The 25,337-nt window shown below is 27.0% G+C and overlaps 2 protein-coding genes across 3 annotated transcripts in view; one reads left to right on the top strand and one right to left on the bottom strand.

Annotated features, from left to right (window-relative positions):
* On the bottom strand, positions 1-4,633 carry mRpL32 (mitochondrial ribosomal protein L32). Its single transcript, XM_016068929.4, has 3 exons — positions 4,396-4,633; positions 2,367-2,600; positions 1-330 (listed from the first exon to the last, which is right to left on the bottom strand). Exons 1-3 carry the CDS (start codon positions 4,484-4,486, stop codon positions 53-55), a joined length of 603 nt encoding a protein of 200 aa, XP_015924415.1. The 5' UTR covers positions 4,487-4,633; the 3' UTR covers positions 1-52.
* The window catches only part of AspRS (aspartyl-tRNA synthetase), a 24,517-nt gene continuing 3,377 nt past the window's right edge, over positions 4,198-25,337 (top strand). Inside the window, exons 1-12 of one of the 2 annotated variants that reach the window (XM_016068927.4) lie at positions 4,198-4,897; positions 6,672-6,762; positions 9,343-9,517; positions 9,881-9,983; positions 14,489-14,591; positions 17,022-17,096; positions 17,796-17,976; positions 20,029-20,163; positions 21,376-21,523; positions 22,300-22,368; positions 22,721-22,841; positions 24,995-25,075. In XM_016068927.4, the coding sequence (XP_015924413.3) occupies positions 4,860-4,897; positions 6,672-6,762; positions 9,343-9,517; positions 9,881-9,983; positions 14,489-14,591; positions 17,022-17,096; positions 17,796-17,976; positions 20,029-20,163; positions 21,376-21,523; positions 22,300-22,368; positions 22,721-22,841; positions 24,995-25,075 (1,320 nt within the window). In that variant the 5' untranslated portion in view covers positions 4,198-4,859. Of the gene's footprint in view, positions 4,898-5,112; positions 5,367-6,671; positions 6,763-9,342; positions 9,518-9,880; positions 9,984-14,488; positions 14,592-17,021; positions 17,097-17,795; positions 17,977-20,028; positions 20,164-21,375; positions 21,524-22,299; positions 22,369-22,720; positions 22,842-24,994; positions 25,076-25,337 lie in introns of those variants that run through there. The other variant, XM_016068928.5, reaches the window with a different exon arrangement.

The raw sequence follows: 25,337 nt of genomic DNA on the forward strand, positions 1-25,337 counted from the left end.
TTTTCAGAAAATTATTTATTTTCTACAAAGTTTAAATAAACATTAAAAATTATTAAACATCTTCTATTTTTGGTGTAATAACAGTTTCATTTATACTAGTAGTTTTCTTTCTAGGTATTTCACTGTCTTTCATTAAAAGATTATTACAAAACCATTGTGGTCGTTCTTTAGGTAATTCAATGATTCTCTTGCCTTCAAAAGTCCTCTCATTTTTTGAATCATTTTCATACACCAGTTTAACTTCTTGCTCAATAGGATCTAATTTCAGTTCATTTATCACAGCATTTTGCAAGTATTCGGTTTCTTCTCTTACCTTAGAATAACAATTACCTAAAAACATAAAAAATGTTTTAGTATTTTAAAATTGAAAAGAAATACATAATTTCGTAGTAAGAAATAGAAAGTTGTTAATGTCGTTCTTCTACAGATTACAAGAAAAAGTGAACCTCTACTTAAAACTAGGACAAAAGACCATTTGCAATATTTGTCTTCAGGGAAAAAGTTAAAGAGGCATGCCATAATATCTCCATTTCTGTTTAGTTAATATAGTTCTGGACGATTCCATTGTAACAGATGTAGCATAAACTTTAATAAATACATAGTTCCATTATAGGGGTCTGTCCAGACATTTTGTGAAAAAACTATTCATAATTTGTGAATATAAAACAAGCATTAAGTCACATTCTTTCAACCAGGGTCCTGCTTTTGTGAATTTGTGCAAATAGGGTCCTGTCATTGCAAAAATTGCTAAAAACCTTTTCAGTAAGTTTCTTAATTGTAAATAGATACAAGATTCTGGTTAACAATTGCTGCTACTAAATTAGAAATGAAACATACAAATATTTGGTATTTAGCCTTTACTGCTCAACACAGAATATTCATTTCGGACGAATAATGGAAACAAAATCACCCTCATTTTCAATAATTTCAATTGACATATTTTAAATAACACAACTTAGAAATGTATCACTTTGAATGTGTTACGCATTAAGTAATCTTAAACAATTCTTAAATTTATAATATTTTATTGAAAAAATTGCCAAAAATTACTTTTTATTTACATAATATTCTATTAATTAATTTTATAAATAAATATAAATCGATCAATTATTTATTTACAAAAAAAAAAAAAATATGATTTAATATTAATAAGAATGTGCACACAATGTTTGTAAAAGTAGAAATATTTTGTAGAATACTACATTTGGAATTTAAACTTAGGGAAACTTAGTTTGTCTGGAACAGCCTTTCTCTATCTCTATCTCTCCCCCCCCCCCACCTCCAGGAAGGGTCTATTCGATTAACAAAACAATAATGATAAACAAATTTGAGAAGGGTTCGATGAAAAGATAAAATATTTTGTGAAGGGTCCTATTTATGAAAAGATATTTTGTGAAGGATCCGTTAACAGATCCAGATTTCTTCTAAACAGACCCCTGCATTATCATACGATAATTGGCGACTTCTCACAGACAATTTTTACTTAATTTATACTTAAAGAAGAATAAAATAATTCAAAATAGTTAGCAACTATAATGAAGTTCAACAAAAAATACTTTTATTTAATTTTTCTATCGTTAATAACAATACAATATTAAAAAGAAGAAAATAATTAACACATTTTTGTTTTCTAACAGCCAGATTTCAAATTTGTCATTAGAACATGAATTAAATTGAATTTTGAGTTTAGGGGTACAAGGCCCATAAAATCAATGGCAATATCAGCTTAAAATAGTAATGGAACAGGCTCTTTTTAATCATTTTAATTTTTTTTTATGAATCTTTTTTTCTCCTTTTTAACCAGAACTGGTTTTGAGCAAATTAATTTAGTTAAAAGAATTATTTAAAAATGAAAGATACAAGTAATTATAATGCAGTAAAAATTTGAATATTAATTTTCCTACAAAAAGTTTTAAAACCTACTGTAATTAATTTATTTTTAATAAGGCAAAGTGCAATATTCTGTATAATTTGCTGTACTTTACTTTTTAATTAAGAGAAAGTGATTATTTTTTCATTAAGAAAAAATTTATTTCTAATCAATTGGTCTAAAACTGAATACATTGTGGCTCCGTAGCCAATTTTTTTCTTGCAGCTCTGTTTTGAAAAAGGTTATGCACACTTATCTTTGTTTTTTTTTTAAAGTTAAGCATTTCTAACATTTTTTGTTAAAATAGTTCAGGGTGACTCCAATTTCTATTTACTTTTATCAAATTAAAAACTAGCTGTTACAGATGTAACATTTTATGTTTTTAATTTCATAAAGTATACAGTTTATTGGACACAATTAAAAGAAACGTTTAAAATAAAAAGGATTTCACATTAACTTTGCAAATACTAGCAATATTTAGCATTTCCATACTTACCACATATAGTGTGAACTGGATGAAAATGCCCACATGCTTCACACACAATAAGATTGTTCTTGGGTATTATAGGCTTTCCTAATCCCATTCTTCTTGTCATCCTCCTCTCTAATGAACGTCGGTGTTTTGGAACGGCCCATAAAAATCCATCTTGAAGTATGTCCCTTAGAGTAGATTGTGTTTTATTCTCGGGCAACACGCTTGGAAGGTTGAAGTTTCCAGCGATCGAGAGTTCTAAAACAGTTTAAAGAGTAGAAATTAATATAATTTTGATTACTTAGCTATAATTGGATAGATTTTGGTAAATAGAACAGGTTTAATGAAGAAATGATCATACATACAAAAGCAGTGTACTGAAAAACTACATTATTTTTGTAGTTCACTACAACTAGTTTGTTACAATTGTAGTTAATTACAACTAACTTTTTTTAAATGTAGGGATTACAAACTACTTTGGAATTGTAGTAACTACTTCACTACGTTAAGGAGATGAACTTATATCAGTGTTCCCTCTAAAGTGTTTTTTTAAGGGGAGGGGGCTGCCCTGTTTGCCCTTTGATTCCAATAAATGTGCCCTATTTGTACAAATATGCCACCATCATTTAAAAACAGTGCCTTTTTATTCTCATTCCATTTTGAGAACATTTAATTTACAGTTCAAATAATAATTGCACATAAGTAAAATTATCTGTGGCACTTATAAGTTTAATTCTGATTACTATTACAAATATATACTTTGTTATGATTATTTTCAACTGGTTAAATTTCTTTTTTTTCTTTTCCTTTTTTAAGTATCTTTTTTTAAAGCAGGGGGATTTTAAAAAAATTTTTGAAGTGATTTTAAAAAAAATTTTAAAATAAATACCTTTTTAAAAAAAAAAAAAATACACCCTTAAATGTTTATTTTCTCATACTTTTCAGTTTAAATTATAGAGAAAAAGACTTTCAAGCTATTTATCAATTAATCATTTTCTGTAAGTTTACTTTTTTTTTGTAAAAAAGAAAGAAAAATCACAGAGATTGCCTTTTTTTTTATTAACTACACATTTTTCTCATATTTTGATAATGAAAGAGAATTGCTTTTTGAAATACATTCATAAAACGGCATAAGAAGGTAATTTAAAAATTGTTGAGGATAAAATTCAGTTATTAGATTATATTACACATTTTGATAAATATGTACGATGTTAAGTAAGTACCCTTACAAAACTCAAAAAGCCTTTTTCAGAGAGAAATAATAAAGGAATTAATTAAATTATTAAATAAGGAAATAATTAAGAAATTTTTATTCATATTTACATGAGCAAGAATGTTATTCCAAATTTGTTCATTCGATCTTCAACTTTTTATGCCCCTATCGACAGCGAATATAATTAGAAATGCAAAATTATTAAATACTTGAAGTTTTTTATTTGTTTAATGCTCCTTTATTTCCTCTAAGAAATTAAGTACATCAAAACTGCATTCCCTTCCTTTTAAACAATATGAATGTTTCACAAGTGTACATTCATGCGTGAAAGTGTGGCCAAAGCGATTAATTATCAATTTTTCTTAATGGCTAGTTTAAATATATTAGTTACACGTTATTCTAAATAAGTAATTCCTGTTAACGCTCAACTGCAGCCACATAGTAATTTGAATTGCATCCTTTGCGAAAATTTTTAACCATAAAATTCAAAAACTTAGTTACGTTGGAGCTGTGTTTCTTTACTAAACTAGCGTTAAAAGTAGTTTCCAGGAATCGCTACAAACTACTGTTTTCTGTAACGCACCACTCAGTACACTATGTTTTTTTAAAAGTAGCTCACTACACTACAAACTACGAAAAAACAGTAGTGACTACAGTAGTTCCACTAATTGTAGTGCACTTCTTCCTACCACTAAGCAAAAGCAAGTTGTTAATTCAACTAAACAATACAGAATACTGATTTAATAATTTATAGCATGTAATACGCCACATTGAATGTTGGTTAATTTTTCTTTGCCATTAAGAGTTCAATAACATACATACAATAGATTTTTTTCTAACCTGGTGAAAAAGGATCTTGATATCGAATTGCTTCAGATATACGAATGATGCACATTCGAATATTTCTAGTTATTCTTAGAATAGAATTCATTACAACTTAATTAGTGTTTGTTGGAGAAATTATTCCCGTAGATTCTTGAGTTTAATATTTAGGAAAATGATTTTCAAGATGTTTCCGATTTTGTTTGTTGTTCGATTGCATTCAGAAATATGCAATAAGTATTGGGCAAAGTAAAATATTAAGCTTATGGCTTTGTGCTCATATGAAGTAGATATTCTGTCTTGCAATTAAGGAATTGTAACTTTAACTGTACTTGTTAAAATTTTATTTGTTTATTTATTTCTGGCAGCCGTGTGGGTTTTCTTGGAACAGTTTTAAATAACTTTTCTTGTTGAAAAAAAATAAAAAAAAGATTAATTAATAAAGTACTAATTTCTTTGCTTATTTACATAAAATTTTCATTATGGGTGTCACAGGTGATGCGGCTGCTAATGAAACTGAGTAAGTTAAATTGGACTCCTCAAGCAAATTTTCATTTGAATTTTTCTAATGATTATTTTAATCCATTATGTTAGTAATTACTTAAACTCTCTGCAAAATTTACTCAATCCTTATGCAATATAAAGTATTATTTATTGGTTGTAATTTGTTTGCTGCTCTTTGATGTCTTGTTTTATCTCTTTTACATCTTGAGAATTCTCACGGTTTGTTGCCGCAGTTTCACAACAGTGTCATCACTATTTCCCCCTCTCTTTTTGAAAAATTGAATCTGATGAAATTTTGCCGCAACACTTTCTTCCCTCTTTCTTTACAATGTCATAATTTTTTTCTCGTTTATTTAAAATCGGAAATACTTTTCGTTGTAGGAAAAATTAATTTTATTGCTGTATGATTTGATTGAAATTTTGGTTAAGCCCTTGTTCTTGAAGAAATTTTTTTTTTTATTTTTAAGAAAGGAACTACGACACATGTAAGAATTTTAAAACTGATTAAAATCTTTACCTTATATAAAATATTTTATATGTGTAATATATCAAATTTTATTTTAAGTTTGTTATGCATTTTAATCCCCATAAATGGGAAATATTATCATATAGCAAATGGTTTTTAAAGGTGTAAACGATTGGGTTATCTTCTAGAAACTTATAGTTTATTAAGTTTTTTACTATTTTATTTATATTTTTGTATTATACTCATATGGTATGGGAGAGGAAGATTTATTAAACTTTTATTATTTGTCTGTTAAATTTCGCTTCATTCAATTAAAAGTCTATTCACCAAGCCAACTATCAAAGGAATACTCAAATGTGCGAGGCTTTTCATTGATAGACTATTTTGCCTTTTGTGGTTACATATTTTTCTGAGATAATAGGGATAATAGTTTTACAAAAATTTTATTTTTTTAAAAATTTAAGAAACTGTATTTTGATCTGTAAAGAAAAATCATTAAGTTTTGGCAATTTGAAGGAGCTAGCCATCCCTCAGCAAGCCTCTATTTTTTTTTTTTTTTCTGAAATTGCAAGTTTAAAATCCATGTGGCGTCTTGACAATTCTAGTAGGTGCAACAGATCACAATATGAAAATATCTCAAAAAAAGGTGACTGTAATAATTATTTTATAATTAAAAGTAATAAATATTTCATTAATGGCTCTAGTAAAATTTTTTTGTGTTGCTGAAATTTTATATTTATTCAGACTTATTTTAATTTTATGAAGACTGTATAAATGATTTTCAGTTTTACATTTACTAACAGCTTTGTTGGTTTTTCTCTTAAAAATGTAATTTTTTTCTGCTAAAAAAGTTATATGTAAAAAATAATTTTTCTCTCTTTGTATTTTTAAACAGATTTAAATCTTACAGAAGCTAATTGTATAATTTATAAACTGGTGCACACTTTGTGTTAATTAGACCTGCTTGCATTAATTTGTGTTTTCAAGTAAAGATATTCATATCTGAAATCGAATTATATTAACACAGATGTTTGTTTAATATTAATATAATTTTTATTTTCTAATATTTTTGTATGCTTCAAAAAGTTTCTATGCAATTTTGCATTTCTAATATTTTACTTACTAAGTTATATAATGCCAAAAAATTTAGATCTCTGCCAACTTTTTTTTCTTCTTTTTTTTAAACTATTTTATTTATTTATTTATTTTAAATACTGAAAAATACTTTTTAGTACTCTAAATACATGTTCCCCCCGTGGCTGTTATCAATTTTTATAAATTTTTTCATTTAAAAAAACATTTAATATTTAATAATTGGTTATAGGGCCAAAACAACACTGTCTAAGAAAGCTTTAAAGAAATTGGCTAAAGATGAAGAGAAAGCCTCGAAAAAGAAAGCAAGGCAAGCTGATACTGTAAGAATTTCTTTAGTATATTTTAAATATGTTTAACCAATAAAATATTATTTACTCAGAATACTTATTAAGGTAAATTTACTGACCTTTTGTTGTATGTATTTAAATATCAATTTATGCAATTCTTATGTGAAATTTGAAGAAGAAAAAAAATTGGTCATAAATGAATACTTTTTTTTTATAAAGCTTGTTTGTAACCGTAAACTTAAAATTATACCTTGAATCAGGGTTGGCAAGATTTTGCCGCAAGTGGAAAAAACCATGGTAAATACCGGTAAAAACCGTCCTGGCAAAGACAGGTTTTTGCCAAGCAAATTGACAAAAAGTGGCAAAAACCTATATTTTCCAAGATGAGAGGACAAAAACACATTTTTGGTACAAAATTATTCCTAAGATTAAAATATATACTATAAATATAAATAATTACAAAAAAATTAACAAAATTATTATTCCATAATTAAATCATAATGTAATAATATATCATTTTAGTAGTTTAAAACATTATTGATTGGAAAATTTGCGATTATTCTCTTTTTTCCAGTGAAATGAACTTATTTTAAATTAATATAACTATAATTTAAAGCATAAAATATCTATCAAGATATGTAGTTAATTATTGTACAAATAATAATTTTTTCTAATATAGTAATAATAATATTTATTTATTTGTAAAAAAACATTTTTTTAAGGATTCTAAAATGAAAAGAGGTCAAAAACTTTCAATGTTTTAAAAATTATTGCTTTTATATTAATTATTAATATGTAAAAAAAAAAAATTTTCATGTAATGTATCAAAATTATTATTCCTTATGATTGATTTAAATTTGTTTCAAGTATTTTATAATAATATTTAATCAGCAATTTAGATAATTTGGTTTTTGCCGGTTTTTACCAGGTTTTTGCCACTGTCCTGGCAAAAGCCCCTTTTTGCCGGCAAAAACTCCAACCCTGCCTTGAATTATAATCACAAATATACTGGTTAAAACTTTTTCTTCATGTGTAAATTTAAGTTGTGTCATCTTATTTTTTATTTAATTACTAGGGGTAAGCTCCCTGTTCACTGACGCTCACCAACCACGATGATTGCTTTGCAATAATTGTTATTTCTTGACATAAAGCAGTTGAAATTATTCAACTAAAATTATATGTACCTAAAAAGAACACTTGTGTCATCACTTCCCACTACCAAATATTTTCCTTATGATACTATTTTAAGATCTATTTGTGGGTATTAATCATTTTTTGAAGTAACATTTATAATTATAAGCATATTGTTGTAACAAATTTGATAAGTTCACAACTGTAATTTAATATTTTTGCCTACTAAACAGATGGATATATTTTAAATACAATTTTTGCATTCATCACTTGGTTTATGAAGCTAAGAGTTCTAAATCATTTAATGAAGCTCCTTAACCATAATTCATAAAAGCATATTAATGTAATTTGCACCAAAAAATAATAATCTTAAAATGGTTAAGAAGATCAGGCACTGATTTAAATAACTTCATCTAAAAATGTAACGTTGAATTATGTTACATTTTATGCTGATGACAGCCAAACTAATATGAAAATTAATGTTGGAAAACTGGAAAATACCATGTGATTTTCCGGCCAATAAAAATGCACTAACAACAATGGAAAATTGCGACACCATCATTAGATTTTTATATCAGGGGTCTGTCTAGGTTTTTCTGAGAGGTACCTATTTTGTGAAAATTTAGACATAATTTGTGAAAAATGTAAAATTATATTTAAAAATCCAGCACAAAAATATGGCAAGGATATGGATTTATCATTTCTTGAGAAAATAAAAAAATAAAATTCACAAAAATAAAATTTTAAGAAAAAGTATTTTGTGAAACTACCGTTTTTCCTAAAATTAAATTTGTGAAACTACCGTTTTTCCTAAAGTGGAATTTGTGAAGGTACCACTAAACGGTAGTAAATTCGGTCTGGACAGACCCCTGTATATATAGTTAGAAAAGTAGCAATGTTGCAAAATTTGCTCAAAAAATAAAAATTCCCATTGTTAACACTGATTGCAGAATTTTAATCTATGAATGTGGTAAAAAAAAAAAAAAAATCCTAGAAGAGTATCTAAAAATCTCTAATGTTAGTTATCCAGGAAAATGTTAACTATTCCTTTAATGAAAGTTTTTAAAAGTTTAAATATTTGCGTTATTTAACGTGCATCATAAACAGTTAGATTCAACAGAAGCTGCAGTTTAATAGTTTTCGGCATAAGGCATTTAACCTTTGAAGATATGTAAGTTGCCTTTATTTTTTTAAATCTAAAAAATTTGTTTATACATAGTTATAGCCATGAAAAGTGTTTAATTACTTTTGTGTTAATCTTTTTGCATTGTTTATGTATGGGATGTTATAAGAGTCATATATATGTTTGTACTTGTCTTGCTATTTACATAAGTTTTAACATTCCATTTGGGATGTCTTCATAATATGAAAAAAAATGTTAAGTTGTAGCTTAAGTCTTTATAAATATTATTGATAAGTTTTTACTTCATTCGTGATTTTCTGTTGCAATATGGATTTCAATTTGATTTTATATGTTTTTAGGAATCAAAACAAGAGGAAGAAAATGATTATTCTAAAGATTTGTATGGTAAACTGCCCATGATCCAGTCTAAGGAAAAACTCCAGCGGAAACTCTTTTCCATTAATTCATTAGATAAAGATTTTGGAGAGGAGCTGATATGGGTCAGAGGTCGTTTGCACACTAGCCGTGTTAAAGGTTTGTGTGCTTATTTTACATCTATAAAAAAATTCATCTATGATTTTTTTTCTTTCGATTTTTGATGTTATATGTTTTTATTTTATTGCAACTGAATTTTTTTTTAGATGACATTATGAATTTTTTTCTGAAGACCTATATTAGAAAAAGTGTTATTATAAAATGTGTAATACGAACCTCAGCATGTTAACTTTTATAATGAAAATATATCAATGTAAACTTTTTCTAAAAAAGTAATTGCCTATCTAAGCTAAGTAAGTTTAGTTTATCTTAGTTAAACCATTGTTACTTTTTGGCTGAAGATTATAAATTATTCATTATTTAAATCGAGGAATAGGTGTATTGATTTTTTCTTTTTTTCAGGAAAACAATGTTTTTTTGTTCTTCGCCAAACACAGTATACCATCCAGTGCCTTCTTTCTGTTTCGGAAAAAACTAGCAAACAGATGGTGAAATTTGTTGGAGGGTTAGTACCTAATTTGATAATCATATTACATTTAAAAATGATGCTATAACTTTCATGCGAAAACTTTAAAGAGCAGACAATGAATAAGACAAGGATGTTGTTAGCAGTAAAGGGTGAGAAGGGAGAAATATTTAAAAGGGGAAAATGTTATATGAAAAAGATGATTTTTAAAACAATGTAATTTACTCAACAGGGATTTTATTCAAATTTTTAAATTGACAGAGCTGATTGTGCTCCGGAAAAATTCCGGATTTTTCGTTAACAGTGACCCGGAAGTTTCTGGAAATCAAAGGTCCAGACGTTTCAAAAAATCATTGATCACAGAAGTTTCTGGAAATAAAATTTTCAAAGGTGGAACTTAAAAGCACAGTTTATTTTATTTGTTTGTAAGGGAGAACCAGATACTTTATAAGCTTATATTCATGATTAATTTTAATTTTTTATCAGTAAATAGTTATTATAATCATAAACTTAAGAAAGAAAGACATATTTGTAAACTTTAATTACTTCCCCAGATCATCATAGGTATGTGTAAATGGTATAGATATGAGTAAAATTTTAAATGTATTTTAAGTAAACTAAGAAATATTGAGAAAAAAGAAAAAAAACTTGTTTAAATTTCTTTCTAATTTTTCAATTTTAAACTGTTTTTTTTTTTTTTTTTTTTTCAACTCAAGAAATTTTCCGGAATTTTGACTTGGGCTCACAATCACCCCTGAATTGAATAAAATCCCCTCAGTTTAGAAAAGACCCCAATTTTGTTGTTTGAAAAAGTAATAAAAAAAGCTTATCCCATTTCTGCCCCACAAAATATTTTAGCAATTTAAATTAAGAAAGTATATCTGTACTATACTTCTGTTCGTTCTTAAGTGAATGTTTGAAAGAAAAAAAAAGGTAATGTGGTCAACAAAAAAAGAAGGAAAGTTGAAATATTTACTTTCTAGTTTAAAAAAAAAATATAACCCCTGATAGAAAATAAAGATAAGAGGGAAAAAGCATTAGTGATAAACTACACTATAAATTTTAAACAAATTATTTATGGCCTATGTTTATGTATCAAAAATAAAGCAAATATTTGCATGCTTATAGTTTTTAAAATTTTTTATAGTTTTTTAAAAATTGGGAAAATGCAATTCATAACTACTCGGTGATTAAAAAGTACGAGAGAGACAATTTTGAAGAGTATCCTCATTCCCAGAAGCAGAATATTTTCAAATGTTCTGCAACAGGACTTATTAATATATACAAATGTTCTGCAAGGATTTCACAGCGAAAAAAAGTTAGCTTTACATTAAAATACCGTATTTTTCGGCGAAAGCGCCGCTTCGTCAGAAGCGCCGCACCTCGATAAAAATGAATTTTTTTTAAAAAAAGTTATAGTAAGCGCCGCAATGGCGCTGAACCGCGTATATCAGCATCCTTTCAGAAGAGACCTTTAAATTACCATTTAGAATATCTGTATAATAAAAAATTACATTTTTTTATGCATTTCACAAAATAAAGTTTTAATTTCTAAATTATAATAAAAAATTTCTTTTTCAGCAAAAAAAAGCAACAAAAAAAGTTTTCTCTTTCAGCAAAAAAAAAGAAAAAAAAACAACAAAACTATATAAAATAAAGTTGTTCTTACTAGTTGGCACCACGCCAAAAAACAGAAGAACAGCAAAAAAATATTTATATGTTCAGTAGCTGAATTAAGGCTGAACTGATTACAGGATTCCGTAAAACAATGCAATGAGAAAAATAAAATAAAAATTTATTAAAAGAAAGATTTTAAAATAAAAAGATTTTAAAATTTATTACCGTTAACAATTTGAGGAAAAACTAATACATAATAACGAAACAGCTAATAATAACGAAATAACTAATAATAACAAGAATAAGAAATAACTAAATAGGCTCCAAAAAAATTCTGAAGAAATTAGCGAACGGGAAATAAGTTTCACTTTCACAATCTTTGAGGGTGGAATTTTAGTGGGTAGAATGCCCTCTCCTTCAATGGAAATAACCCAATGTGACTCAATATTTAAAAGGGGTTGGGGAAAAGAACAGGGTATGGGACCCCTAATCCAGCATTCCAAAATTTGGCACTTAATCTGATCTAATCTTTTTTTTTTTAATTTTTTTTTTTTTAAGAAATTTATATTGATAAGACAAAAAAAATCAGCTATATTCTTTTTATTTGGAATTTTATTCTGTTGAAGTAACTTACTTTATTTTATCTTTTAAAAATAAAAAAGCTTGAAAAAAAATTATAAATCTGTGTCAAAAGAAACATCTGTTTCTTAAGCAGTTTAAAATAAAGTGAGAAGTAAAAACACTTGCATTTCCAATGAACAAAATAAAGAAATGGAAGTTGGAAAAAACTGATCAATCAATCTTGACAGCTGTGCTTGTGCTTTACCCCCAAATTTCCCTCTTCTGTTTGACCATAAATTGGCCACACCCAGTTGACATTGAAACTACCATGTGGACAACAAAATGAATTCTATCCCTTTTGCGGTTTTTTATTCGATTCATAATTTTTTTTTTATTTTGCCGCTTTTTATTTTTTCTTGTTAATTGTTGCTTGCTTGTTTTTTTTATCGTTATTAGTTTTTAGCTTGTTTTTAGTTGTTATTCATTGTTAGTTTCTTAGCATTAATTGTTAAAAAAAAAATTTTTTTTTGTAGTTCCCTGTTAGCTTTTTTTTTTCTTCTTGCGAGGTAAGCGTCTTTTGTTAAAACAAAATGTTATCTAAAAGAAAAAACGAGAACTATGATCTCGCTCCAAAGAAGAAACGATTATTTCTTCTTCATAGGATTCTGATTATTTCTTCTTGATTATATTATATAGATTATTATTTTGATTAGTAAAATTTCTCTTAAGATGGGCCAGTTTTAAATTCACCCCATCATAATCTACGATCGAAACTTGACTAAATTTATTGGTTTTTCTGAAATTAACAGTGGAATTGAATTATAGTAAAATTTGGGGGCCATATTGGAATTTCCGAAAGAGATCCGAAGTTCGGCATTTTGTCAGTCCCGTGAGTGTTGGATTTAGGGTCCTATACTTCCTTTTCTGTTCGCTCAAATTACAATTGCCAAGGCGCTAAATAGATTTCTAGCTTGCGATTTTTCCTTAAGCTGGGGGTGGATACAAGATGCATACCTTTTAAATTTTCTCCTTATGCGATGTTTTTTTAAAATTATTATTTCGTTTATTTATTTTCTTACAGGCTGCTGCCAAAAAGTTTGCTAAGAATTGGCGATGTTCTGCAGCAGATCGCGATATGGGCGAATATTTCGTCGACTTCGTTATTAATTTTTTTAAATAGTCTTTCTCTCAGAAAATTATTCCATCTTAAATAACTTTCCTTGACAAATTTTTTTGCTACTAAAAAATATTTCGTCGGAAGCGCCGCTGCATCGGAAGCGCCGCATGTAGGAAAAAAAACAACTTTTTTTTCGATAGCGCCGCGGCTCTTCCGCCGAAAAATACATATTTTCATTTATTAAAATACAGGATCATACACAGATACTCTACATTATTTTTAAACCAAGGCAAACATTCTTGATTTGTTACTTTTTCAATCACTTTTGAGGTGAAAAATTTTGTTAATGACGATGAATTATTAATAAATTATTATCGCAGGAATATGCTGTCACTTATTCAAGATACAAATTGTTCTGCAGGACCTCGTTTGTTCTGCGACGTACGTCGCAGTTTTAGGCACTTTCTGCTTCTGGGTCCTCATTCTTCCTTGTTCCGGTTTCCTTCAATAGAAGAAAACTATACATAAAAAACAAATTTATTTATTTTCACAAATAAATTTGCTATTGTTGTTTGATGTATCTGGCGACTGACATAACATCATTCAATCAGGTTCACAAAACATCTAAGAGCTCCCACGTGACGATACCATGATTGCAAGTCTGTATCAATAACAAAGTTACATTTCCTTGTATCTACTGACTTGCAATGCCTTGTCATCAACATCACTCGTGTGCCAAGTTAATACCTAAATCAAAATTTTAAGATGTGCTCAATTGAAAATAATCTTCTTACTCAACTTAAATCTCTTCTCTGAAATCTCCTTTGTGTGGCTAAAGAAACAAAAGTCTTGACACAGTATGCATAAAAAACGTGACATGCATAGAAGAATAAAAATCTTTACTACCCTTAAAGATTTAAAAAGAGCAGACACTTAATGAATAAAGACAGAAAGGCAAAGAGAAAAAAAAGACACACAGAATATTTTTTTTTAAAAAAGTAAAAAAGATAGTGTGAACTAACTATTCATAAATTTATATGAAAATCAACTCAGTTGATTTGCTTAATCAACTGATTTTCGCAATCATATTCATTGAAAAATAAACATTAGCTTAAATTGTATACCGACAAAATAGAAATTTTTTTCCAAATTAATGTCAACAATATAAATTTGTACAAAATTTTATTTTATTATTCTGCTATCATTTCTACCACATTGTATCTTTAAATAATTTTTAATTTTTTTATAGTGTAACAAAAGAATCAATAATTGATGTTGAAGGTTACATCAAAGCATCTCCTATAAAAATTGAGAGTTGTTCTCAACAGAATGTTGAAATGCATGTTTCAAAAGTAAGAGGAAACAAAATTTATCTAATTTATAAGATTTCTACTACTTGTGTTTTATTGACTTTTAACTATAGATTTTGACTTCTGTTGGGCTTTTTTTTTTTCCCTTAAAAAAAGAAAAATAGTAAGTAAGAAACAGAGATAATTGTGTGTAATATTGATATTTTTATTCTATTTTTTGAATATTGGCATTTGATATATATGGTATGAGTATTTTGATTATAAAAAGAGTAACACTTTTATATTAATGGTGTATAATATCTGATTTAATAATTCAACAAATTTGAAAATAAACTTAATGTATTTTTTGTTCAAAATTAATTCTCTTTTAATTTTTTTAAGTTAATTGTTCGTAAATTTATTTTTTATGCCTAAGATGTTATTCTGTGTGATATTTTCACCTTTTTTTTAATGTTAAGTTTTTATTTTAAGAAATTTTTTTGTTAAATATTTTAAAACAAAGTGTATGAAAAGAAAATATTTTTTTGATAGTGGTGCTTGTCTAATTTTGCATAAAATATGCAAGGAAAGGAAACATTATAGTTAGAAATTTTTGTTCTGATATTCTTAAAAAAATATACAGTAGAGCGCCGATTATTCGAACCCTTATTATCCGACCTGTGTCTGAATTCTTCTTCTTTTTTTTTAAGTTTAGAATACTTTTTAACCTATTGACAATTTTTCTAAATTGAGAAGAATAAATAATACACCCTACATCTGAAGACCATATTTAATTTACAACCTTTTTAGCAGTTTTCTTTTAGTTGCCATACATGCATGTACAATTGTGATACAGTTAAACCTACATACCCCTTTAGCCCTTTACAATAGAAAATTGTCTTCCAAGAATGCAAGCTTCATTTTGATAGTCTACAATGGTTGGAATGCAGAAGGAGTTTATGAACTGATAAGTTCTGAAGTTCTATAATTGGGGAATGGGTAGTTGTAACTTATGGTTAATAATTGGTGATTACAGTGCTTGGAATCTTAAATCTTGGAATAAAATTCTTAACAGAAAAACAAACGAAACTGAAGTTTCTGAAGCAGTAGATCTTTCGGATGAAAATGATGAAATTTTGAATGAAAATCGGAACTCTACAGAAGAAGTGAAAGAAAGTGGTGATCAAGTCCAAGATAATGGATCTTCTCATATAGAAGCATGCAATCCATTAGATTTTGCAATGAATTGTCTACAACGTCAAAATGATGTTGATCCAGTTCAGTTGATTTATTTAAAAAGAATAAGGGATAAATGGCTGCTAATAAAATGCGTCTTCTTTGAAACGAGATCTTTGCTGGATTTCTTTTGCAATGGAAAATAATAAAAAATGTTTTAAAATCAGTAATTGACAAAAAAATTATAAAAAACTGAAATATGATAAAAATAATTCAAAATGAAAAAAAAAATTTTAAAAAAAATTTCATTAAAAATATTTAAAAATTTTAAAAGGAAAAAAGTTTAGACACGCCAGAGCTATTTTAGATAGTACTGCCAGTCCTAAGCCTACAAAAGGTGCAAAGGGAAGTTAATGCATAAATAATTATCATTTACATTAGATTTTAAACAACTTTCCCATTATCCGAACCATGTTCGGTCTCGAGCAGTTCGGATAATCGGCGCTCTACTGTGTGTATATATATATTTAAGTTAGTATTTATTATATTGACGCCCGGTGGCTGAGTGGTAGCTCTTCGCACTCCCATACCACAGGTCTTGGGTTTGATCCTCGGGCCGGGCAAGATTGACTCAGCCTTTCATCCCTTCAGTAGGTTAATAAATGAGTACCAAGCAGGCTAGGGAACTAAACACTGGGAGTTCTGCGTTTGGCTGACCACCTGACCGGAACATCTGCACCCCAGAGCCCAAGGTCAAGAAAACTGATATGGGCACAAGTTGGCCTTGGCCTTCTATGGGCTGTCGCGCCACTGAGTTTATTTATTATATTACATGTAAATAATATAAGGTATATTTACCATGATAATTTCAAACGAAACACATAAATAGTATATTTCTTATATTCTACAATATTTTTTTAAAATTTTAAAAAAAAAAAAATTGTAAATTAATTGTGACTTTGTGTTAAATAGCTATAACTTCTTGCATTTAGGAAGAAAAAAAATCAATGTTTTTTTAAGTTTACAAATAAATATTGAAAATTGGAACTACACTGCACTTTTATACGAATATTAGAAATATTTTTTTTTAAACTACTAATATTACATTTGACCTAATTTCAGTTACTGTGTCCTTTTATAACAACAACAGTTATAATGTATTTTAAGCAGAACATGTTTAGTGAGATTTTTTTTAAAAATTTATTTAGAATACATGTGTTTTGTTCTTGTATGTATGATATCTGTTTTGCCATACTGACAAAAAAACATTGTCTTTTTTATTTCTGTATTCAAATTTTTCCTTACTCCTCATTACAGGTATTTGTTGTTAGTGCTTCCGAAGCTAGATTACCACTGCAAATTGAAGATGCATCTCGACCTGAAATTGAAAATGTACAATATTCTCTGTAATTTCTTTTTGTTGAGAAATATTTTATCTTTGATAATTTTTGGGCAGTATTAATCATGATGTTTTCTAATATCATTATATTAAGGTTTAAATATAAATATTACTTTAAAAGATTATTTTATGAATTAAATATTTAATTTAAATTATAAAGGAAAGGATAAAATTCTTGATCTTATTTTTATAAATTTTTCAAATGAGGTTTTTGGGAATTTAGTTTTATTTATTTATTTATATATTTTTAATTAAGATTGAATAAGATAGGATATAAAAAGTATTAATTAATGAAAAATGTCAATTTGAATTTTTTTCTTTTCAACAAACTTGGGATGTGTTAGCTTTTTACATAAAAAATTTCAGTCTAAGATTTTTTTTAAAGTTTTCTTTGCTTTGAATTTAAAAAAAAAAATTGTTTTGGAGTTACAAAAAATACCCCATGTAGTTCAAATTTGGGGTACAGATTATTCCACATAATTTATTAATAATTTGCTTTAGAATTTTCTTTTTGACAGTTTAGTGTAAGATGAGGAGATCTATTAAAATTAGAATATAAATTATCAATTTTCCATAGTTACATAATAAATTCATTCTAGATATTAAAACTAGAGATAAATTTTGAAAATATGTGAATATTACAACTGTGCATATTAGAATTTCTTTGTTTAAGAATGTTGCTGTGATTATAGGATCCTGATGGTTTAAACATTCATGTTAATCAAGATACCAGATTAGATAATAGAGTTTTAGATTTAAGAACTGCTGCCAACAATGCAATTTACACTGTTGAGGGTGGAATATGTGAATTATTTAGGTCATTCTTACATGGAAAAGGATTCAAAGAAATTCATACTCCAAAAATAATATCGGGTAAAAATTTTCTATATTTGTATTTTTTTTTTAAATGTTTTAACTTTTTATCTAATTTATGCATCTGTTTACAAATTCTGGAATAATGCTTGCGGCATTTGTATATTGGCCTTTGTTAAATCAAAATTTACTTCAAAGAAGACACTTCATTGTTAAATGAATTTGTTAGAGATTGCCTCCAATAGCAATCATAAAGTGCACCAACTAGCAATAATTAAATAAACTCAATTTGAAATACATGAATAATATTCAAGAGCACACATTCTACAAACCATTTAAGTGAGAAAACAAGTCATGAGATTTTTGTGCAGATTGTGAAGTTTTTCCAATTAACTTTTGGTTGGAAAGCAAGCAGTTGCCTATTAATCATTCAAGGATCTCATTTGGTTCATGTGTCTTAGGTTGTGCATATCTGTCTGAATTCTACTATCATGTTTTTAATCTAATACCCTAAAATCATAAAGAAGATGCAAATTGGTTTGATATCATTAGAAAAGTAGCCCAAGCGAAATTTGTAAATTTTGTTATTGTAAATTTATTATGATTTTACATATTTGAATATCACAATAAATAGAAATTGGAGTGCTCACTCATTTTCATTTATATTCTCGGGAAGAAAATAATTTTTTCTTTTTATGAAATTTTTTTTTTATTGTTATTTTATTTACAGAACTTCCAACTTTAACCCATCATAACATATGATTAATTTTACATTTCCAAAAGCATGAATTTGACAATAACCATTTTCAAGTTAAGAAGCTAGAGAAGTTTAAAAATTTCTCAACAGAAAGTACTTACTCCAATTGAATTACTAATATTTTATTGATTCTTCCTTACTAATATATTATTAATAGTGATAGTAATATAGATATTTTAATATTAATTTTAATTTTTTATTAATAGTACAGTGAAACCTCCAGGATCCAGACCATCTCTCTGTAGCGACCTCCTCTATTTATGATCACTTTTGTGAGGCACAGAATTTTGTTTATAGACTTTACGTTGAAGAAAACCTTTAGGAGAGACCTACAAAACCTGTTCCAGCGTCCGGGCAAACCTCTGCACCAAATGCGGAATAGCTCAAATAAGAAAACATAAATAAATATCAAAACAAAAAATATTAGCAAAACAAATAAGTAGATTCAAATTATTTGTGAGTTGCTCTTATTTAGAGAGCTCTTTTTGACGATCTTTAAAAGAGATAAAAAAATCTTGTGTTGCTGTCAGAGTGCAACGAACAAACCTGTATTCATTCTTTAAAGCAAACTAATTTTTATGATATAAAAATTAATTGTAGGCTTAAGCAAAAGCATAATTGTTTATTTATTTAAAATATTTCTATCATTCATAATTGGTAAATTTGTTTTTACACATAATTTTATCAGTAGGGTTAGTTTTTATTGACGCTAACTTTTATTAACTGGGCCGCGTATTATTAATCCAGTTATCATGATGACAAGACATAAGTGACTTTTCCACACCAAGAAATTTATAGTGAGTAAATTTAATATTACTTGCAACAAATCATGTACTTTGGATAAAATTTTGAAATCAATGAAAGTAACCCCTAAAAATAACCAACCTCCATTAACAAGCATTTTACTGTGAAACAAAAAATGGTCACTCCTAAGAGGTTTCACTGTATTAGTAATATAGATATCTTTCACTAATTTTATTTTTCTGCTCTCTGGACATTAACAGAAAAATAAAATTAGTGAAAAATATGCATGACAGTTTTAATAAAAAAAATACTTATTGAGCTTATGTAAAACTTAATTACCTTATTAAAAATTTTTTTTGTAACTTTGGCCAAAAGTGGGTTAAAATTCAATTTTTTAGATGACTTCAATGTTGAGCCTTAAGATATAAATAACCACTACATTTAAATATAAGAAAACTGTTAAATTCAGAGTATAATATAGATTATAAAGAGTTTAGTTGTAATTTTATTTGGTAATGCCATAAAATACTCTTATTATGGTATTTGTGAACATGATAAAAATTTTCATCATACTTTGAAGCAGTAATATTATCTTTTTTTGTAATTTTTAGCTGCATCTGAAGGTGGGGCTAATGTGTTTGAAGTGAAGTATTGTGAAGGCTTAGCATATTTAGCTCAATCTCCCCAGCTTTATAAACAGATGGCCATAACTGCTGATTTTGACAGAGTGTATACAATCGGATCAGGTATTCTTTTCCTCTAGTGCTAACACATTTTGAATATAAATTTAATGTACAAAATAATTTTGAGTTGAAACAGAATTTGTTGTAGCTTTGATTATATACAATCAGTATTCCCAGAAAAATTAATTTACTTTTCAGTTTTTAAAAGTTGTGGTGCTGGTAAAATAAGCAATAAAATTTGTTAAATTAACCCTTTCGTATCAGGTTGCTGTAAATAGTAAACATTTCCCTTCTTGTCTTGAAAATTGTGGCATTTTATTATTGCACAATAAAGATTCTTGCTGATCAAATTAGATGAATATATATTTCTGTGAGAATTGGCAAATTTTGACAAATATAAATGAGGTGTCCTTGTTCTTTAACTTGTTATTTCAAATATATATATATTTATTAAATATTGAGATTTTTTTTTTCTTTTAAAGACACACGTTTATGATTTCTAATAATTAAGATTTCAATTCTAATAATAAATTGGTATTTAAAACTTATATGGGTTGTGTGCTGTTGTTAATGCTACATACTTAATATATTAAAGATCTAATAACTATATAAGTTTAAGTATATGTTGTTATTAGAGTAATATTTCTGTTTTAGTACTTTTATTTGTGTGTGATTTAAAAATAATAGCATAATCGGTGGTTTTCTGAAATTAGTACTTAATTTTATAAATTTGATCTGTTTTATATTCTGTTTGTCATTCTTCTTAATAAAATTTCAGAGTGGACTGATCGTAAGACGTGATCCCTAAATAATATCCAAGGTTAAGCTTCACTGGCAGCAGTCAGTTATCAGGTAGATGACCACTTTGATCAGCCTGTGAAGGGGCCGAGAGTACACCATATCGGTTCTCGTTAAACTTTTCTACTGTAAAATACTTGACTTAGTGTGTTGGCCTTCAAGATACCAAAGTTGGGGGGATCCTTTACCTCTGCAGAGGTTTGAAATTGAGGTGGCATGTCTTTGAATCATTCTCAGGGATGTTTACCAGACTGTCTCAAATAGCCCATTGTGCAACTTTAGTGTGACGTTAATTGAATACTACTGCTATTCTTAATAAATAAGCTGACATGACCTAATCTATTGAATTTTAGCAAATATTTATGCTAGGATAGCTATTTTTTTTTTGATGAAATTATTTCCCTTAAAAATGAAATAATTTAAGAAAAATAGTTTTTTTTAATTATCAGATTTAAAAAATATATTTATCTGCTTTAGTTTTCCGAGCTGAGAATTCAAACACCCATCGACATCTGTGTGAGTTTATTGGACTGGATTTGGAAATGGCATTCAACTATCATTACCATGAAGTGGTTGATCTCATTGGAGAAATGTTTGTTGAAATATTCAAAGGACTACGAGACAGGTTAGATGATTTATTATTTAATAAATAAAACAGGGTGTGTCGCGTTTTTAAAAAGTGCTTAAAGGTGCTTAGTTTCGATTTTCATTTTTTTAAAAGCTCTTAAAGGTGCTTTTTTAAAAAGTGCTTAATTTTCCCTTTTCCAAATTGAGATTTTTCCTTTACCATGTTGATTTTCGCTACGAATTATGCAGAGAGACACAGTTCACATTTTTCTGTTCAACATTTTCACAATTAATTCAACCCCAATCTATTTCGGCGCATTGTCAGACCGTAGCTTATGAAAACGCCATTCGATTTGCATGATTTAAACATTTTGACGATTGTTAAAAACAATCCCAAAAGAATTTCTTTTGACATGACTGTTAAAACCAGATAAAAACATCAATTGTCAATAACTTTCTAACCCTGCCTAATTATGATATTCTTTTAAAGTGCTTAAAAATATTATTAGAGTGCATAAAAGGTGCTTATTTTTTGTTGAATAATTTGGCTACGCACTCTGTAAAGCATTAAAAAAAAATGCATCAAACAGGTTCATGTTAAGAAATCTTTCATAAGTTATTGGTAAAATATTTCTTAGAAAATTTTCTATACTATTCTGTCATCTAACATTTGTAACTGATATAACTTTTTTTAAACAATTTTTCTCTTCTTCAGATTTATCTTAATTCATGTGTTTTAATAATAATAACAGTTTTGAATAAAACAGCATGTTTATTTTTACTGTCTGTTTTGAAATGATGTTTTTTTTAAAGAATGGTTTTTTGTTTTTACAGATTTTCTAAAGAAATTGAAACTATTCATAAACAATTTCCTGCTGAACCTTTTAAGTTTCTGGAGCCAAGGTTTGTTTTTAATTTGTAATATTTATCATTGAATGTTATTTTTTATTTATTTATTTTTTTGTATAGCTAGCATGTTAAACCATGCCATATTTTTTTACAGCTTATAAATTTAAATCACTGGAGCATTTAACTCCTGAAATATTACTCTAGAAATAAGTTCGTGATAGAGTAAAAATTGAACACATTTTAATATATCAAATTTACGATTTTGAATATTTTGTAAACAGCATCTTGAATATAAACTATTTTTGTCTGTTTTTCAATTTCTTTTGCTCTAATGTATTAAAATGTTTTTGCCTTTTTTTTTAAAGTTATTTTTGAAATAATTGCAATTAATTTTAAATAATTATAGTTTAAGATTGGACTATTCCCAAGGATTAGCCCTGCTGAGAGAAGCTGGTGTTGAAATTGGTGATGAAGATGATCTTAGTACACCTGATGAAAAGTTACTTGGAAAAATTGTCAAGGCAAAGGTAAAAAAATAATGTTGATGGTTTGATTAGGTAAAGTGTATAGAAATTAGTGTGCAAAATGAAAATTTTGGACTACTATTCTTTTAAAATTTGTGTAGATTTATTTACTTTATCAAAGGCAATTTGATATTATATAAGAAAATATTAATATTTTTTTTTCTAATTTATTAAACAGACCTCTTTACCTGAATCCATAGATTTAAAAAAATTTAAATTTTCTTTGTTGAGTAATAGATAGTAACACAGTACTCTTGAGTATTTTTCATTGTGTTCCTTAAAAGTATGAAGTAAATTTTATATTTTGTGCTTTAGATGACAAAAAAAAAAGAAAAAACTGCTGGAAAGAGGATTTTTTTTTAAATAAACACTCGCAAGATATAAGTTTTAAAAGAGGAATGAAATTGTATTTATTTTTATTAAGAAAAAGTGATTGGTAATTCCATGGTTTTGTCCCTCACTTAAAGCCTGAATTTCATTGATATATTTGACAAAAAAAAAAAACTATATATATATATTATTGACACACAAATTTATTTTGTGAACGCATATATATGTGGGTGTCAGCCTTCAGCCCTAAGGACTGAAATCAGTTTTTTTCTTTTAAAAATTAGTGGATTGAATTCTGTCTTTCTGTTTAAAACTATTTCCAATTTGTTTTTTTAATTGAATTTTCAAAAGAATCATATTTTCCATATTTTTTTATTTAAAAAATAGTACAAATATTTTCTGCTGAAATAAAACTATAAAATTACTTTTTAATGAAAACATTGTTACTTTTCTTAGTTGTCGCAAAATGAACAAGTGAGGATATCACACTGAAATAAACGAATGGGTTTGACTGAACTATATTTTCTGCTTGTACTTGTGAATCTGCTTGAGATATTATTTTTTCCTTTATTTTTTTTAAATGCTGGACCAAATTACATTATAATTATTTTTAAAAAGGGAAATTTATGGAGCTAGGACAAAGCACTAGTAATGAAGTGAAAAATACAGATATGACTGATTCATAGAAAAAGTTGCTCGTGTATTAATAAATGATCAGTGTTAAAAGATATACAAGGTCAGCTCTTATTTGTGTTTTGCTTGCTGAAAAAAATACGTTAAGGAAATTATGAATTAAAAAAATAACAATCAAATCTAATATAATATGTAGGCTATTCTCATAAAAAGATATATTTAGCAGCCCATGAGCTATAAGCTTATGTTAATTTTAGTAAGCACTAGGCAGTTTTAATCGGCCCAAAGATAAGTGCAGTCTTGAAATTTATTAAAGTGTCACCCACGATGAAAATAATTTTATTCACATTCATAAAAAATAAAAACAAGTGAAAAATTTCGATTTCCAGTTGTCCCTCTATCATGGAATTACCCTGGAACAGAATAAACTTTAGCTATATAGTAAATATGCTGAAACAAAATTAAAATTGTTAAAAAACTCCCTAAAGAATAAATTTTCCTTTTAATTAGGGACGAAAAAGAATTATTTTTACTAAATTAATTACACTACTTATTCTAAATTAAAGTTTTTCGTATCATTAAAAAAAAAATAAGTTGAGAATATTTTTATAATAATTTTAAAGATGTGTTTTTTTTATTATATCTTAACATGTTATAATAAGTTAATACTAGAGGAATTTTGATATAATATATATATATATATATATATAATATTATGACAAATATTATATTATAGATTATATTTTCTTTTGAAATCTAGTAGTTAGCCCAAGAGGGAAAAATTGTCAACCAGCCAAATATTTTTATAGTGGTATGAGAAAAGATTCTGTTGTGCATTTCCTTTTTATAAAAAAAAGCTTTATTTAAATCAGGCTTTTTCTCATCAAAGTGTTTTTATTAAATTTACAAAGCTAAATTTGAAAGTTTTAATGTATTGTTCAATATAGCTAGGTAGTTTTTAGTTTTATCAAATTAAAGCATTTCAACAAATACCTTTATTTTATAAACATATTCATTTATTTTATAGATAAGAAAAAGTAAACGAACTAAGAATAAATATGTAGTAGTGTTGTATGTAATGTTTAAGGATATAAAATCTTATACTATGGAAATTGCAATAAAAATTTCTCTATATTTTAACTTTAACTTTGTTAATTTCTCAAAGCCAATAAGATATTTATTTTTTATTTTAGTATGACACAGACTTTTATATTTTGGATAAATTTCCTCTTGCAATTCGTCCTTTCTACACTATGCCTGATGCAGTCAATCCTGTAAGTATATTTGTGCATTTTATATACAAATTAAAGTGTTAGTTTGAAACAGTTCTTTTAAAAAACATGTTTTTACGATATTGCTTTGTAAATGTTACGCCATTAAAGTTCAACATGAACACAAAGCTTTATTTTTTTTATCAAATGTAAGATAAATGTTGTGTTCAATTTTTCTTCTCAAGAGTTATAAAAACTAATTAACTGTACTAATATTACCCAAATCTCTTGCTTGTTCATCCTTTTAAAAGATGTTGATAAAAAT

This window comes from Parasteatoda tepidariorum, chromosome 5 (genome assembly GCF_982258835.1).
Source record: "Parasteatoda tepidariorum strain Cologne lab strain chromosome 5, Ptep-v5.0, whole genome shotgun sequence".
NCBI lineage: Eukaryota > Metazoa > Arthropoda > Arachnida > Araneae > Theridiidae > Parasteatoda > Parasteatoda tepidariorum.